The sequence below is a fragment of the Camponotus floridanus genome, unplaced genomic scaffold, assembly GCF_003227725.1.
Source record: "Camponotus floridanus strain SB8 unplaced genomic scaffold, Cflo_v7.5 scaffold152, whole genome shotgun sequence".
Lineage (NCBI taxonomy): Eukaryota > Metazoa > Arthropoda > Insecta > Hymenoptera > Formicidae > Camponotus > Camponotus floridanus.
The window spans coordinates 65,272-83,487 of record NW_020229273.1 but is presented as its reverse complement, the minus strand read 5'-3'; the positions used below and the strand labels follow the sequence as shown (position 1 = coordinate 83,487).

The window sequence follows — 18,216 nt, the reverse complement described above, 5'->3', positions numbered from 1 at the left end:
TTGGCAAAAGAAGTTGTCGGCAAAATGTTGTGCGCAAACGATGCAGTTGTTGCCAATCGGGAATATAGGCAAAAGAGACTCCCCCGATAGATAACATAAGTTTTACCATATGCAGTTATAATTGTAGTCATGTAATACAAAAATTGAAATAAGGAAATAAATTGCCGCAAAAGTTTATGTTAATTTGTGTTTTAACTGTAAATTAAATTTTAAAAAATATTACAGCACTTTGTTAAATTTATTTTTCATTTGTATGCAAAACAATTCATATATATGTATATAACTTAATCAACTGATATACATTTTTCAAAATTAATTAATTTTTACTGAGAAATTAATTAAAATTATATTAATAAGGTTTAAATAAAATTTAATATTTTTTAAGAAATATATAATATTTTCTTGTTTCTTTTTTTCTTTCTCTTTTCTGCAAATAATATCTATCCCCTAAAAAAAACCTTAGAAAGGTAAAAAAATACACCAAGTACATAAAAAAATCATATTTAAAAACCGATATGAGATCAATACTACGAGCCAAGTACAATAAATTATGTGATATTAATTCGTAATCGATACTACATGATTTAAAATTTCTTTAATTTTTGAAGCATTTTTTACATGATGTATATAATTTAAAAATGCTTTACACAAATTCTAAATCGCATAAATGATCTTCAGGTCGAAGTAAGATATGAAAACTTGGCTTAAGTTTCTACAAAGCATTTTTGCACACTAAAGCGAATAATCATATATGCGCGGTATGAACGCAGCTTGAAGAACAAAATCGCTTTGAATGTGTGCGTGCAAAGATATGTTCATGAATCTAAATCTGAATCTTATGATGGAGAAAAACGAAAAATGTCACATTTCTGGCATGCAGTTATCATTTCTCGAGATTGACTGCAACGATTTTATTCAAACTGGTCGCAATCAAAAGCTTGTACATATTCACATTATATTAGAAAAATGCCGTTAGATTCTTTATTACGGCTTTCGTTTCTGAAATATTTTAATTGAAAGTTTATTTGACGTAAAATTCCGGATAAGCTACTTGGTAGCGCCGCGTCGAGGACAGCGACTCTCAATGCTCGAATTTAGTTCTTTTTCAGTTTTTTATGCACTTGACATCGCGACGCTACCGCGTCGCTTGATCGCCGTTTCATCTGTTGAGACTATAGTTAATGTATAAATCGCATATCACGCGAAACTAAACACGTCGTCATTTTTTATTTTATTGATAATATGAAATTAAAATTGTAACATTCTTTCCGCGTATTCTTCAACTATAGGGAATATCCATCCTATTAGCGATTCTATTTAAATCGGAGTTTAACATATAACGTATAACGCTTCTTTGCTAATACAACGTATCGATGTTCCAAGAGAATACGAAATGAGCCGCAGACACGGAAACTTTTCATTGGCGACGAGTTATTAAAAAATTCCTCTTTAACCACCATAGGCTATCAATGGATGCCTTTGACACTAGATATTTTCGTATTAACAAGCTATTGCTGTCACATGTCGGCTCGTGTGGCCGCATAAATCGTCATCTAACAAGAACATAATTCTCTATTGTACAATAGCCGGTATATTGGACTTTAGCGTTGCCGCAGGTAAAAACACAAATTAATATATTTTAACTAGGGACTCGTAAAAGAACTAAATAATATATCTCCAGTGTAAGTTTCTTGCAATTTTTATTTCAATTTTTACCGTTCAAATTTTTCCTCGAAATTATATCGAAAATTATACAACTATCTTCAAATATATTACACGGTGCTTTATCAACAGATCGCATATTTGTTCAAACATGCGACAAGTGTGAACGACTTTTACGATGTGCTATCACCTCTTAGTGGCGCATGTACATGTCTTATGAAAGTGAGTTAGTTTGTTTCATAACTTTAACAAAGTAAGAGCGTAAATCCACCCATATCGACTAGAGAATCAGTCCCCATTCTCATTATCATATCTTCAGTTTAGAATGCTTATTCAACATGTGCAATACGACTGGCGTCTATTAGAGAATCACGAAAATTTCCGAATTCTAATGGAATACCTCGAGAGGAGTCGAATGTTCACAATGACCTATTTAAATATATCATAATAATCTGATTGTTTTTTCGAGCAATCAGATCGAGCAATTCCAGCTTTTATCAGCACGACAGCGACTAGTTATATCACAGCACCGCTTACGGTACCGATGCTCGACATTATCCTGGCGTTGAACGTGACGAGACCAAAAGAACTGCCGCATTCGGGCGAATTCTTCGTGGATCTAGTATTATTATATTCTCTTCGCGATCACGTGCCTAGGATATTATGTATCCTGCACGTCGGTGATCGCGATCGATACTATTTATTTTGCATTATTGCAACATAGCTGGTATGTTGGCAGTATTAAGGTAAGTAAAATGTAAAACGCTGAATTGATTTTATTTATACAGGGTGTCTGAAAACTTTTTGCAATTCCGAAGTGTGAAGGTAGATTGGCTCAAATTAAGAAGGAAGGTTCTCTACCGTATTGCGAATATCGTAAAACACTAGAGGACCTTTCTTCTTAATTTGTGCCAATCACACTTCACACTTCGGGACTGCGAAAAGTTTTCAAACACCCTATATAAAAGAAAACACATACACATGTATTTGCAGTCATCGTTTGGAAAATTGCATTATAAACAATAAATCGAATCGCGTCGATTGTAATGGCATATCTAAGTGGGATAAAGACGTTGAAAATATAATACAATGCATACAGCTACAAATCAGAATAGAAAGGTTCATATAAATTCACGAGGAGTATTGAATTTTATTGAAAATTTTTTATATAATAAAAATATTACTACTTTTTTATCTGTTATTAACAGATTAATCCAATTAATTGAGTCAACGTTTGCAATGTGTCTTATTCTCGATATTGGTTTAGGAGTTATATTTCAATGTACCGCGCGCGTGATGGTAATAAATATGTTGTAATTTACTTAATAAATTATTGCTTCATATTAAAATATTGCAACATAAAGTATTCTTTCATTCGGTAGTTTAAACTTGATTTAAAACCATAGATCGCATAATTTATGCATTATTGTGCAAATCGTAACTCATACGAATACTATGGAGATAATGAGATACGGTCAACTTTTGCTGCTTCAAAATTCTCGATTTTTTTTAAATAACTGGATAGGACAAGAAATAATAAATCACAGTTCTCAGATTCCTATCGCAGCATAAGTTGTCAATTTAATGAATTAATAATATTTTATGATATACTTAACAACTAATAATATATTTCCAGATATAATGGAATGTGGTATCAAACATCCCTAAAAGTAAAAAAAATGTTCTTGTATTTACTAATGAAATCTCAAAAACCGTATCGCATAATTATGCTCAAATTATATGTATCAGTTTGGAAGATTACACTATGGTATGTCGAAATTTAATATATATAAATAATATTGAACTATGTGCCATTCATATAATAAGTTTTGAATAATCTTTCTCTATTATAAGATTTAAAATATATATACACAAAAAACTAAACTAATCTTTAAAAACTTATCTTTATAATTTTATAAACTTATGTATATAATAATGTTCTTATTTAACGTTGTGTTACGTTTTTAAGCTCATGAAAACATCTGTCTCCTATATTACGTTAATGGTATCATTAAATTCGGATGACATATAATCGTCTACCATCTGGAATTTTGCGATTTATGCGTTAAATATAGAAAAAAATTGTGAATAAATATTTCGATGAATAAACATCTTATAAAATATAATTGTCAAATTTTAATTTTATAGTAGCTTTAATTTTCTAATATTCTGAATTTTTGTGCATAAAGAAATATGATTTCTATAAATTTTAATTTAATTAATACATAATCTTTTCAATATACTTTTTAATTATTGATAGAAAATTGATTACAGATCTAAATATATCACGTACTATATATATAATTTATATAATTAAATAAATATTTACTTAAAACTAGTATCACGTCATCATGTAATCCAGACAAGCGCTTAAGGCATACATTTTATCAAAAAGTAAAAGACAAGCGAATAGATTTTATCGTATATTATAATATATTTTGTACCGCAATAATATATTTTGTAAACAAGTAGAAACAAAAAGTTTAATTAAAATTATTCGAATTATTTTCGTAATCTTAATTCACATTTTAAAATAATGTTACATTCTATATTATTCAAAATATTTTTCATGTGCTAACATACTTTATTTAATAATTTTTAAAAGATAAATATTAAAAAGCCTTAAAATAAAATGTTATACAAATTATTCAAAAGATAAATAAAGTCCATGTTCTTTGTAGATAACTAGTATAGATATCTAATTTTTGATAGGGATGATGAATCTGATTAACCATTAATGGATTAGTTTTAATCGTTTTACGAATATAAATTCAAATGTATATAAATTTAAATATAATTAAGTTAAAACGTTATTCTAGCACATATTTCTTGAAGCCTTCTTTGTTTCATAATTTTACAAATTTTATTTTATTAGTAAAACGATAGATATGCAAATAATATCCACAGCAGATATATCTCAACAAATCAATCATAAGAAGCATTATGCACAAAGAAAAACGCAGCTCATTACTCGTAAATATATGATGCTCCATCTCGCTTAGATTACTATGTATTTGAACGTTACCCGTTTTCTAGTTCCATGTTCAGTTCCGTTTTCTTTTTGAATATATTTCAAAGTGAATAAACGTGTCAGAGAGTTTTCTTCTTTTGAACATATTTCAAAGTGAATAAACGACAAGTTACGGTTAGATGTAAATATCCAACAAATTACCCGATTTGTTTCTAACATTTTTGCTGTAGTCTAATAATGTAAAATGTCTTTCTACAACAATCGCTACTATTATCTCAATAAAACATTCCTATCCATTATCGGCCAATGGCCATTTCAATCGCGACTGGAGGGTAACGTGCTGCTCGCCATTACAATATTGTTCATTTGCAGTTTGACAACTTTAGAGGTGTCAGAAGTGTATCATGATATATATAATAGCGATAAGAATTCGAACTGAGACTGATTGTCTTCTCATATGCTGTAGTTATTGGGCCTGATAGCCGGAATAACGAATTTGAACATTGTCATGGAGAACTCATCGCCGTTATTCATCAACAGCCTTATCTTCGTAAAGCTAATCAACTCTCTCTGTAATAAGCATAAAGTTCGTATGTTACATTTTGCCACGCAAAGTTAATCGAGCCGTTCTGCGATTATAAATCGAACGATTTCTTCGAGCTACAGATGAAGGATCTTCTGGAGAATATCGAAGAGACTTGGAAGATGACACCAATCGGACCAGAAAGTAAAATATTACGGAATTATGCGGAGCAAAACAGAATATTTACGATACAATATGCAGGTAAGTGTAATTTGAATCTTATAAATACTAAGAATTTTTGTGGTATTATACTAAATAACATGTAGGAATTATATATTATTTCTTAATATCACCGCTTTTATTGAATGATTTTTCAACTGAAATATTATAAATATTTTTTTTTTCTTTTACTTTATTTTATATTATTTATTTTATATTAAATTTATATGTTATATCATCTATTTCATATTAAATTATTTTATATTATTTATTTTATATTAAATTATTTTATATTATTTATTTTATAATAAATTATGTTATATCATTTATTTTATATTAAATTATTTTATATTATTTATTTTATATTAAATTATTTTATACTATTTATTTTATATTAATTTACTTTATATTATTTATTTTATATTTACCCGTAATAACCACACCTCTATCGAGCATACATATCAACCACACTAGTGCGATTAGGGATTTTTTCAAAGTGCTATAACTCTCGTATGAATAATCCAAAAGTATTTGATAATCAGAGTTTCTTGGGATAAAAAATCCCCAGGAATCCAATAGTAATAGTTTCGAATGCGAAAAATAATATCGATATAGTAAAAATACGTCAAAATAAAAACAAAAATTTTCAAAAATCGTTTTTTCGTAAAAAAAATCGCCATTTCTTTTCTATTCGACGGAAATGATTTTTTTTTAAATTAAAGTTAAAATGTACTTTGAGGAAAAAATATTGTATAAACATTATAAATTGAGGATTTTTTAAGGGTGTTTAAACATATGGTATATTTGAAAGATGAAAAAATCAGTAAATGGTTGGTTTATGATGACAAAAAGTATTTATTTTGTTCAAAAAAGTACAAAAATCGAAATATTTTGGTTTGCTTGTATGTCTTAATCTACATTGTTAGCGTAATCAATCAAAGTCCGCATCTATGATCGTCGCAAATGCGGCGGAGGCAATTGTTGCGCGTATGGCCTTTTCTCTCATTGTCGCAAAGACCGCATTTTGAGCGACTTTCCTCACGAATAATACCTTTGGTAACAACTCCTAGCCCATCGATTTTCAACATTTTGCAAATTAGTTCTCTCGTTGTCAAACGTAACATTGGGCACTGTAAACGGTTAACTGTAAATTAAATTATTTTATATGTTTCGGGAATATGTAACCTTTTGTTTTGAATTAAATAATATTGTCTCTATTAAATTGTCTTCCTTGTCTCTATTAAATTAAAGTAACATGAAAAGAAATTTGTAGAAAAAGAGGAATAATTCATTTCAGCTGCTCTTTTATCTTCGGCAATCTTTTATTCCACGATGCCGATCGTCGTAAATGGAATATACTCGTTTTTACCAACGAATGAAAACTACACGGCCAGATTTTTATATCGCTTGGAACATGTTCTCGACGTGGACAAGTATTTCAATCTCCTGATGCTTCATGGGATTATTAGTATATTTTATATAGCGTATGTACCGATAGCTACCGATTGCATGTTTATTCTATGCATTCAACATGTCTGTGCATTATTTGAGGGTATAAAGCAAGTCCGAGACTTTTTGCTTAAAAATATAATGTGTCGAAAGAATTTCTGATCGAGTAATATTCTCACGAAATAGGTACAAGATAAATCGTATACGAAGCTCCGATTTTGTGATACTCAAGCCAAATATAGAGGATGATGAAGCATATCATGTCATAATTGATTGCATAAAATCGTATAAACATGCCTTAAAGTTAGTGCTTCTAGTGTTTTTAGATATAGACATCTTTAACTTCAGAGATAGAATTTATAAAGATTATTGTATGACTATTATATATATGATTTACTGATTATTTTATATGATTTTTATATGTATATCTTACAGTTTCCTGCGATAAATTAAGCATTTTTAAGATACTTTTAAGATATTTTTAAGATCTTTTTATTGTTTCTTTTCTTTTTATTTTAAGTTAAACAAATGACAATTATGAAATACTTTTTAAATTATCCAATACATTTATTTTATTGTTTTACAGATTTTCAGATCTGCTCTCATCCGTTTACGCAACATCTTTTTTCTTTTTATTAGGAATTGCAATCTTAAGCTTAAGCTTCAATGCGGCTGAGGTAAATATTCAATAAAATTGAAAGCTTTAAATACTGGCCATTTTATTATATATATATATATATATATATATATATATATATATATATATATATACAGGGTGTTTCATTTTAATCCGACCACCTAAATTTCTCGGAACCTAAGCAAGATAGAGAAAAATGTTTTAGACAAAAGTTGTATGGTTTCAAGGGGGACATAAGATGTCATTAGTTTGATCTTGAAGAGCCACCTGAAGGACACGCGAAGGTCAGCTCCAACTTTTTAAATGGGACACCCTATATGCTTTTGCATATTCTTGTAGCTCATCTCAAGAGCTTTCCAAAACACTATAATTAAGTTAGTTTTCATTAAGTACTTTCCAAGTTATGAGGCTTGAAATCATTTTTTACTTTTACATAAACCGTAAAATATCTTGTAAAATATTCATTTTTCGATTATTTTACCTTAATACTTTTATGTACAAAATAATGAGAGGAATCAATTGGTGTAAAGAAAACTCATAGTTGTTTCGAAAAAAAATATGTAATTTGCAATTAACAATTACATATTTTTTTTTAAAAATAACTATGTCTTTTCTTTACACCAATTGATTCCTCTCATTATTTTGTACATAAAAGTATTAAGGTAAAATAATCGAAAAATGAATATTTTACAAGATATTTTACGGTTTATGTAAAATTAAAAAATGATTTCAAGCCTCATAACTTGGAAAGTACTTAATGAAAACTAACTTAATTATAGTGTTTTGGAAAGCTCTTGAGATGAGCTACAAGAATATGCAAAAGCATATAGGGTGTCCCATTTAAAAAGTTGGAGCTGACCTTCGCGTGTCCTTCAGGTGGCTCTTCAAGATCAAACTAATGACACCATCTTATGTCCCCCTTGAAACCATACAACTTTTGTCTAAAACATTTTTCTCTATCTTGCTTAGGTTCCGAGAAATTTAGGTGGTCGGATTAAAATGAAACACCCTGTATATATATATATATATATATATATATATATATATATATATATATAATAAAATGGCCAGTATTTATATATATATATATACATATATATATATATATATATATATATGTATATATATATATATGTGTAACAAATAACGTTTAAGTTGATAATGGTGAATAATCAGTTGGATGAAACTATCAGAATTGTTTCTGCTATTATGGGACTATTGACGCATATATTTTACTTGAGTTTGACGTCTCAACGATTGATTGATCACAGCAGCGAACTACAAGAAACAATGTATGCATAAGTTGATCACTAATATTAAGAATATTGAATATTAAGAATATTGAAACAAAGTGGCTATTTTTTAAATTATTTAAAAAGATTGAAAGTAAAGAAATGTGTAAAAATAGAAATATTTTGCAATAATAGAAATGTGTGAAAATAGAAACATTTTACATTATTTTATAATTATATTCATGTATCTATCTGTCTATTATAAATTATTCAACATATTTAAATTTACGATTTATAAATTAGTATCATTATTTGAGCGAATGAGGAATAAAAGATAAAATAATGTATTAAATTTATGGATTAACAGTTATAGCTGTGAGTGGTATAAAATTTCATTAAGATCCAGACAACTGTTGAGATTCACGTTAATGCGAGCTATTAAACCATGTGAAATAAAAGCTGAGATGTATGTAATGTCATTGGAAAACTTTAGTTCGGTACGTACATATTATTATAAATATATCATATTTTGGCGATAAAATGCAAAGTCTTTTTTACATTATTTTCAGATATTACAAGTTTCCATGTCTTACTTTACCATGCTCACGTCTACACAATAATAATCGTTTGAAATAATATAATATAATATGGAAATATATTAAAAATATTGATTGCAAGTTTAATTATTTAATATAATGGATAACTTAAGCACTGATATAATGCACAATATAATACATTATTAAAAAAATATTAAATTTTAAATTGATGTTCGTTTTTATTTTTATACAAAGTGTGATTTTAATACAATGAATGATAAATACACATGCATCTCATTATCTAACTGTCATAATTATTAGTAATTGGCATAATCATATACAATAACAACCATAAATAATAAAAGATTAATAAACTAAAAAAACGCATCTTTATCAAATACATTAAATCAATGTTATGCTATAAAACTAATATTTATTTATTAAAGTGGATTTTAATAGACAATATAATTTTTATTTAACATCATTACTAATTGTACTGATGCTCGATGTTATATTGATGTCAATCCTGTGTGTCTAAATGAAATATAAAAGATTCACCATACTCGAAAGTTCTTTTTGGATCTAAAAAATTAGATATATTCCACTAGTATCATGTTATTTATTTAAATTCATGAAATTTGTTTCAAATTTATTTAAATTTATTTACATAACATATAAGATAAAGATTATCAAAAGAAAAAAAAAACAATTTAAATTATTATATAAAATTTATATAATTATATAAATTTATTTAAATCTTTTTAATACACACACATATATACATATCTTCAGCAACTCATAATTTTCATTTTTTTTATTAATTTACAAACATGCATACTTGGGGAGGTCTTCAGTTGCCTACATTCCCGATTGCCAACTGCTTCGTTTGCGCACGACATTTTGCCGACAGCTTCTTTTGCCAACATTTCCGATTGCCTACATCTCGATCGCCTACATGTATTATTGCACACACGAAAAAAATTAAGAAATGAAAATACGATTGCAAACATGACATTATTGTTCACATGCACATTGCACACATGATATTATTGTAGACATGCATATTGCACACATAAAGTGCAGAAACGTTTATTTTTGATATTTTAATTTTAATTATCTTCTTAAATGAATATTTAAAATTTCCATTTAGAAAGAAATATTAGAATTCAAAAATATTTTGGACTTAGGACTATATTTTGAAATGGAAACGAATCTCGCTTCTTGTGAAAATCAATAACCTATGTGAAATAAAACAATTATCGATAAATCTTGCCCAAAGCATCTAATAATATTTTTATTTTTTACATGAAATAATATCATGTGTGCGATGTGCATGTGTACAATAATATAATGTGTGCAATGTGTATGTGCACAATAATGTCATGTGTGCATTCTGTATGAATGCAATAATTTCATGTGTGCAATGAGCAATAAAATCATGTGTGGAAAGTGTTAATATAATTTTCTTATTTTATGTGTACAATAATGTCATGTGTGCAATGTGCATGTGAACAATAATGTCATGTGTGTAATGTGTATGTGTGTAATAATACTTTCGTTTCTTTATTTTTTTGTGCGTGCAATAATACATGTAGGCAATCGGGAATATTGGCAAAAGAAGTTGTCGGCAAAATGTTGTGCGCAAACGATGCAGTTGTTTGTTGGCAATCGGAAATATAGGTAAAAGAGTCTCCCCCGATAGATAACATAAGTTTTACCATATGCAGTTATAATTGTAGTCATGTAATACAAAAATTGAAATAAGGAAATAAATTGCCGCAAAAGTTTATGTTAATTTATGCTTTAACTGTAAATTGAATTTAAAAAATATTACAGTACTTTGATAAATTTATTATGTTTCATTTGTACGCAAAACAATTCATATATACGTATATAACTTAATTAACTGATATATATTTTTCAAAATTAATTAACTTTTACTGAGAAATTAATTAAAATTATATTAACTTTATTTTAATAAGGTTTAAATAAAATTTAATATTTTCTAAGAAATATACAGGGTGACCCCGAACGTTCCAGCCAGTCTTTGAGATCTTATAAGAAAGAATTTAATTCTGAATAAAAAATTTCCTAAACATAGTTCGAAAAATGCTTCTTTAAGAAGTTATCGCTCAAAAACCTCTGATGAAGGAAGAGCAAAAGGGAAAGAAAATGAAATAAAAAGAAAATGAAACTAAATAAATTTCTTGAAATAAACGATAAAAATAAAAAATAAAAATCTTTTTCTTTTATGAAAATAAAATAATTTTTCTTTCTTTTTTTAACTAATATTTTAATAATAGCACGTAATAGTAGAAAATGAATAAAGACGTTTTTCAAGAAATTTATTTAGTTTCATTTTCTTTTTATTTCATTTTCTTTTCACTTTTTGCTTTTCCTTCATCAGATGTTTTTGAGCGATAACTTCTTAAGTAAATATTTTTCGACCCATGTTTATAGGAAATTTTTTGTTCAGAATTAAATTTCCTATAAGATCTCAAAGTTTGGCTGGAACGTTCGGGGCCACCCTGTATAATATTTTCTTGTTTCTTTTCTTCTTTCTCTTTCCTGCAAATAATATCTATAATGATACCCCAATGAACATAGTTAGCTAATTAATATTACAGAAAAATATTGCATTTAATAGAGAAAAAGTCTCAATAGTGCAAAGTTTCTTATGATGTTTAATCGTTTAAAAAGATAAGTACCAATTAGTTTTTTTATAGGTATAAGTAACAGTTCGACCTTAAACTACAAAGCTTGTACTTCTTTTACCATCTCTCATCTCACGTTCGTCTAAACTTTATCAATTTCGCTTATTTTATGAAGCAAGACAAATATAATTTCTTTTGCAATCACATGTTGCCGCACAAAGAGTTGCACGACTATGAGAAACGATTCATTACTCATACATATGTAATGCTCTTTTGTGCTTGAAAAAATGTACTCCATTTAATACTATTTTTGTTTTCGCAAAGTGCATGAACTTTTCTATATACATAAAGTTTAGAAAAAATAAATTTATAAAATCTTATTATTGATTTTATAAACTTAATAATATTTTACAAGCTATGAGAAGTTACATACATATATCTTCTTTCTATTTTTTTCCTCTTTCCTGCAAATAATATCTATAATGATACCGTAATGAATATAGTTACTTAATTAATGTTACAGAAAAATATTACATTTAAAATAGAAAAAAAGTTTGATTATAATAAATCCAGTAAAGAGAAGTTCAGGCGATATAAATCGCTATTAAAAAGTAAAGGCAATAGAATCAATAACACTGAAAATAGTACGTGAAAAAAATTATCAATTATATTACATAACAATTGGCGAGTGTAAATTTTATATAGTATAAAAAGTACATTATGTATTGGGTTGTCCGGAAAGTCCGTGCGGATTTTTAAGCAAAATTCGAATGAAAAAATTTTGTTGTTAAAAGTTATTTCATTCTGTGATATATGCACCATTATTTTGCACAATACTTTTCCATCTTTCGGGTAATTTCATAATTCCTCTCTCATAGAAGTCTTGGGTTTTTTCGGCGAAGAAGCTGTCCAAGTAGTTTTTGAGGAGTTGCAAAGAAGCAAAGTTCAAACCATTAATTGAGTTTTGTAGCGACCGAAATAAATGAAAATCCGAGGGTGCAATGTCGGGGGAATATGGTGGATGAGGCAAAACATCCCAGCCAAACGCCAATAATTTTTGGCGAGTCTGCAAACTTGCATGAGGTCTGGCGTTATCATGATGAAAAACGACGCCTTTCCTATTGATCAATTCCGGACACTTTTTGGCGATTTCTATCTTCAATTTATCCAACTGTGAACAGTACTTGTCCGAATCGATGGTTTCGTTGTCCGGTAGTAGCTCATAATATACTATCCCCTTCCAATTCCACCAAATGCAGAGCATTACCTTTTTCGGATGTAAGCCTGCCTTCGAAGTGGTTAATGGCGGTTCACCTCGCTTGCTCCACGACCTTTTACGCTCGACATTATTATAAATTATCCACTTTTCGTCGCCTGTTATGATGCGTTTTAAAAATGAATCGTATTCATTGCGTTTGTATAGCAAATCGCTGATGGAAATGCGGTCAATACGATTTTTCTCAGTTAAGTCGTGCGGCACCCAAACATCAAGCTTTTTTACCATCTGGAGCTTGTTTAAATGTTCGGAAACAGTTGATTTGCCAATGTTTAACCTCGCTGCGATTTCCCGAACTGTGATCTGCCGCTCGGAATCGATTAAAGCTGTTATTTGGTCGACATCAGTGGTGACTGGCCGACCAGAGCGAGGAGCATTTTCAATATTCATTTCTCCTGAACGAAATTTAGCAAACCACTTCTGACACATGCGATCACTTACGGCATCTTCCCCGTATACGGCACATATTTTTTTTCGAGTTTGTGTCGCGTTCTTTCCTTTACGGAAATAAAAAAGCATTATGCATCGAAAAAACACGTTATTTCCTTCCATCTCTAAACTAATGTCAAGTAAAAAGTTTTTAATTTATTGGGATAATTAATATCACTAAGTATGCGTTGAAATGTCACTAATCAAAACACGAAAGCATTTGACATATCACATCGACATAAACTTGTAAAATTCGCCTTTGAACGACATCTATTGAGAAATCCGCACGAACTTTCCGGACAACCCAATATTTGAATAGTTCAAAGTTTCCTATAATGTTGATCAATATTGAATCGTTTAAAAAGATAAGTAAACAGTTCGACCTTTAACTGCAAATCTTGCACTTCTCTTACTACCTCTTATCCCACATGTTCGTTTGAACTTTACAAATTTTGCTTACTTTATACAGCAAGACAAATATAATTTCATTTGCAATCGCATATTGCCGCAAAAAGAGTTGCGCGACTATGAGAAACGATTTATTACTCATACATATGTAATGCTCTTGTGTGTTTCGCGGTATACATTATTACATACAGTACTTCCTCGCGATTTTTCATCGAGCTAGATTTCTTTTTGATCTATTTCCAAAGAAATAAACGATAAATTACGCTACGACATTTGACCGTCTGTTACAATATTTTCCTTCGATAATATGATAATACGAAATGTCTTTCTACGACAATCACTACTATTACATCAATAAAATGTTACTGTCTCTCATCGGTCAATGGCCATTTCAATCTCGACTCGAGGGTAACATAATGTTCGTCATTATGTTGTTTTTCATTTGCAGTCTGACTATCTTAGAGGTGTTCAAGATGCATTTAATATATATGGTAGCGATATAAGTTAAAATTGATACTCATTGTTTCTTCGTAACTTTTTATAGTTATGGGGACTAATAGCCGGAATAACAGATTTAAGCATCATCATGGAGAATGTATCGCCGTTACTCGTGAACAGCAGCGTTGTTATAAAGCTAATCAACTTTTTGTATAATAAGTACAAAGTTCGTACATTACATTCTACTGCTTAAAGTTAATTTAATTGTTCTATAATTATAAATCGAATGATTTCTTTGAGGTGCAGATGAAAGATCTACTTGAACACATCAAAGAAACTTGGAAGATGATGAAACCTGAAACAGAAAGAAAAATACTAGAAAGTTATGCGGAAAGAACCAGAACGTTGACAATACAATATGCAAGTGAGTAATTAACTTTATATAAATTTAACAAATATTTATTATATTGTAGTTGAATATTTAATTATGAAAACTTAATATTATTTATTGATATCGCTCCATATAAGTTTATCATAAATTTTGCTTATAAAAGTCATTATCTCCTTCAACTTTTTTTTCTCAAATCATTATAACAGATCTGAATCAATTTGGAATATTTTATGGAACATATACACGTTAAAATCTTTACAAATTGACCTTTTACATATCAAAAAATCTTTTTATTAATATAATATAATTTTTGGAATTCTTCTCTAAAAAAGTCTGAAGAAAAAGAAGTGATTTGTTCCAGTTGGAATTTATTCAATGGGTATGTCTTACGCTACGATGCCATTTGTCATCAAAGGAATATATTTGCTTTTACCTTCAAACGAAACCAATCAAGTCAGATTTCTATATCGTTTAGAACACGTCATCGACGTGAACAAATATTTTAACCTTCTGATGTTTCATGGAATTATTAGTATATTTTATATATTGTCGGTACATATTGCTAATGATGCCATGTTTATACTTTACGTTCAACATGCCTGCGCATTATTCAAAAATATATGGTATGTTCAGTCTGTGAATGAAGTTGCAGTAAAAAAAAATTATAATTAAAAATGTAAACAAAATTATATTCTCATTGAATAGTTGCAACGTGAAGCATATACGAAGATCAGATTTTGGAATGCTTAAGCCGGATATTGCTAATGATGAAGCCTATCATATTATAATTAAATACGTCAAATCCTATAAATATGCTTTAAGGTTAGTGTTCAAATTTTTTATTAAGAAATAAATGCATCTTTCGCAATAGCTTTAAATATCGATAGAATTACATAGAATATTTTATGTGTGTGTGTATGTATCTGTGTGTGAGTTAAATTAAACTAATTATAAGTTTAATCACTGGTGGATCCTGGGAGAGGTGGGAGGGGTTTAAGGTTAAAACCCTCCCCTTGCAAATTAAAAAAAATTAATTTTTCTGAATCTGCTTAAAATATATATGTAAAAAAAAAATAAACGTTAAAGCAGGCCTGTCGACACGGGCGCCCATGACTCAAGCTCTCAGAGGTTCGTTTTAAAAGCTAAGCATAAAACCAAAAATATTAAATCTAATAATTTGGCAGAAACCTCCCCCCATTGTCGATGTCAGGATCTGCTAGTGAGTTTAATGATAAGTTTATAAATAAACTGACATATTTGTGTCATTGTTTTATAAAGATTTTCCGATCTTCTATCATCTACCTACGCAACGTGCAATTTTTTCTTAATAGGAAACGTGATAATAGCTTTAAGCTTCAGTGCGGCTGAGGTAAATACTTTATAAATTTGGAAACATTGAATAATACTTTCTTTCTATTTTACAATATCTATAATAAAATCACGTATTATTATTTAAGTTAATAATGGTGGATAATCAGTTAGATGAAATTATCAGAATTATTGCTGCTAATGTGGCACAATTGATACATATATTTCACTTGAATTTAACGTCTCAACGACTGATCGATCACAGCAGCAATCTTCAGGAAGCAATGTATGCATAAATTGACCAATACTATTAAAAGAAATGTATAAAAAAAATAAAAATATTAAAATAAATTTTGTACTTATAAACTTGTACTTTTAAAAAAGTTTTTTTATTTAAAAGAAAATGTTGAAGAAGAAGAAATGCGTAAAAGTAGAAAAAAATATTTTGCAAATAATATATAATATTTTATAATTCTAGTCTGTGTATTTATGTGTATTATATATGTAAATTATTATACACAAATTAGAATAATTTATATATTAATGTCACCATTTGAGCGAAAAGAAAATAAATAGTAAATTAATATATCAAATATATTAACAGTTATAGCTGTGATTGGTACAAATTATCACTAAGATCCAGACATCTATTGAGATTCATGTTAATGAGAGCTATTAAACCATGTCAAATAAAAGCTGGTAAAATATACGTAATGTCACTGGAAAACTTTAGCTCGGTACGTATATATTATTATAAACATATCATTTTGATTAAAATTCAGTTTTTTTTATATTACTTTCAGATATTACAGGTTTCTATGTCTTACTTCACTATGCTTACGTCTATGCAAGTTTAATTATTTAATAATAGTTAATTTAAACACTAGTCTAATTTAATGCATTATTACAAAAAATTGCATTATTAAGATGCATTATTAAAATGCATTATTAAAAAAATTTTAAATTTATTAATTTAAATGATATTAGCTGATACTTTTGTTTGAGATATGATCTTAATGAATGAGAAATGTATATGTGTATTTCATCATCTCGTTGTCACCATTATTAATAATTAGAATCCTAACACATAATAAAAGATTGATAAAAATAAGAAAATAAAGCAATTTTTCAATTCTATTAAAAAATTTTCAATTTTATTAAATAAACAGAGTTATAATTATGCTATTATACTAATATTTTTTTTAATAAATTGAATTCAAAGATTCATTTAGACAATTATATAATATCTCATCTTTCTCGTATATTTAAAAAAACTTAATAATTTATTTTCAAAAATAAAATAGAAATTATTTATTTGTATATACGCTCCTTGATTTAATTAATATATATTTAATGAATATTAATATACATATAAATTTATAATTTACATAGAATTATATAAAGAGTATTATATAAAGAGATTATCGAACAAATTGATAAGATCATTACATAAAATTTAATTTAAATAGATTTATTTAAAATCTGTTTACATATATAAAATATTTTCAAGACATCGTAAATTTCATTTCTCTAACAATTTGCAGGCATAAACGCTTGTAGCATCAGTTGATATAATAAATCATTTACACACAGTATGTGACATAGATAATGTAAGTTTTACCGCATGCAGTTATATTCATACTAAAATAATACGAAAATTGAAAAATAAATTAGAAATAAATTACCGCAAGAGAGTTTACATTAATCTATGCTTTAATTCTATACATATATATATATTAAAAAGATACTGTTCAAAATGCATAAAGTCACGGAAACCGCATAATTAAAGCCGCATTTCCCACCCCATAATTTCGAGGATTTTGGAAAGTCAACGGCGGTCGAGAATCTTCTCGAGACCTCTATTCTTTAACAAAAACCCGACCGTTCGAGCAATCTCTGTTTGCGCCGCGTATAAAAAAAACGCTCGATAACAACATTGTCAACTGCCGCCGGAATCCACGAGGCGAACGGGCATGCGCGCCCGTGCGTCACGATCAGCTGATGGCCAATCAGCTGATCCAAAAGAGTTGCGCGCATGTCAACAGTGAAGAATATTAATTCTGACCTCATCGGCGGCCAATCA

At 28.4% G+C, this 18,216-nt stretch overlaps 2 protein-coding genes across 2 annotated transcripts; both read left to right on the top strand.

Annotated features, from left to right (window-relative positions):
* Positions 1–4,738: 4,738 nt before the first annotated feature.
* LOC109609791 lies at positions 4,739–15,350 on the top strand (the record flags this gene model as incomplete). The annotated part of the gene is made up of 11 exons (XM_025406748.1): positions 4,739–5,021; positions 5,100–5,219; positions 5,300–5,417; positions 6,673–6,859; positions 7,011–7,127; positions 7,411–7,501; positions 8,617–8,753; positions 9,061–9,190; positions 14,541–14,660; positions 14,735–14,858; positions 15,187–15,350. Coding segments are annotated over exons 1-11 (1,452 nt in total), but the record flags the coding sequence as incomplete, so codon positions are not given.
* Positions 15,351–15,362: 12 nt separating this feature from the next.
* On the top strand, positions 15,363–17,009 carry LOC105258042 (putative odorant receptor 85d). Its single transcript, XM_025406714.1, has 6 exons — positions 15,363–15,448; positions 15,531–15,647; positions 16,104–16,194; positions 16,283–16,419; positions 16,738–16,870; positions 16,937–17,009. Exons 1-6 carry the CDS (start codon positions 15,399–15,401, stop codon positions 16,988–16,990), a joined length of 582 nt encoding a protein of 193 aa, XP_025262499.1. The 5' UTR covers positions 15,363–15,398; the 3' UTR covers positions 16,991–17,009.
* The last annotated feature ends 1,207 nt before the right edge of the window (positions 17,010–18,216 follow it).

Coding starts and splice junctions, on each gene's coding strand:
- LOC105258042 (XM_025406714.1), top strand. CDS start 15,399: ATGTTTATACTTTACGTTCAACATGCCTGCGCATTATTCAAAAATATA. Junction 15,648..16,103: donor TCCTATAAATATGCTTTAAG/GTTAGTGTTCAA, acceptor TGTTTTATAAAG/ATTTTCCGATCTTCTATCAT. Junction 16,195..16,282: donor TAAGCTTCAGTGCGGCTGAG/GTAAATACTTTA, acceptor TTATTATTTAAG/TTAATAATGGTGGATAATCA.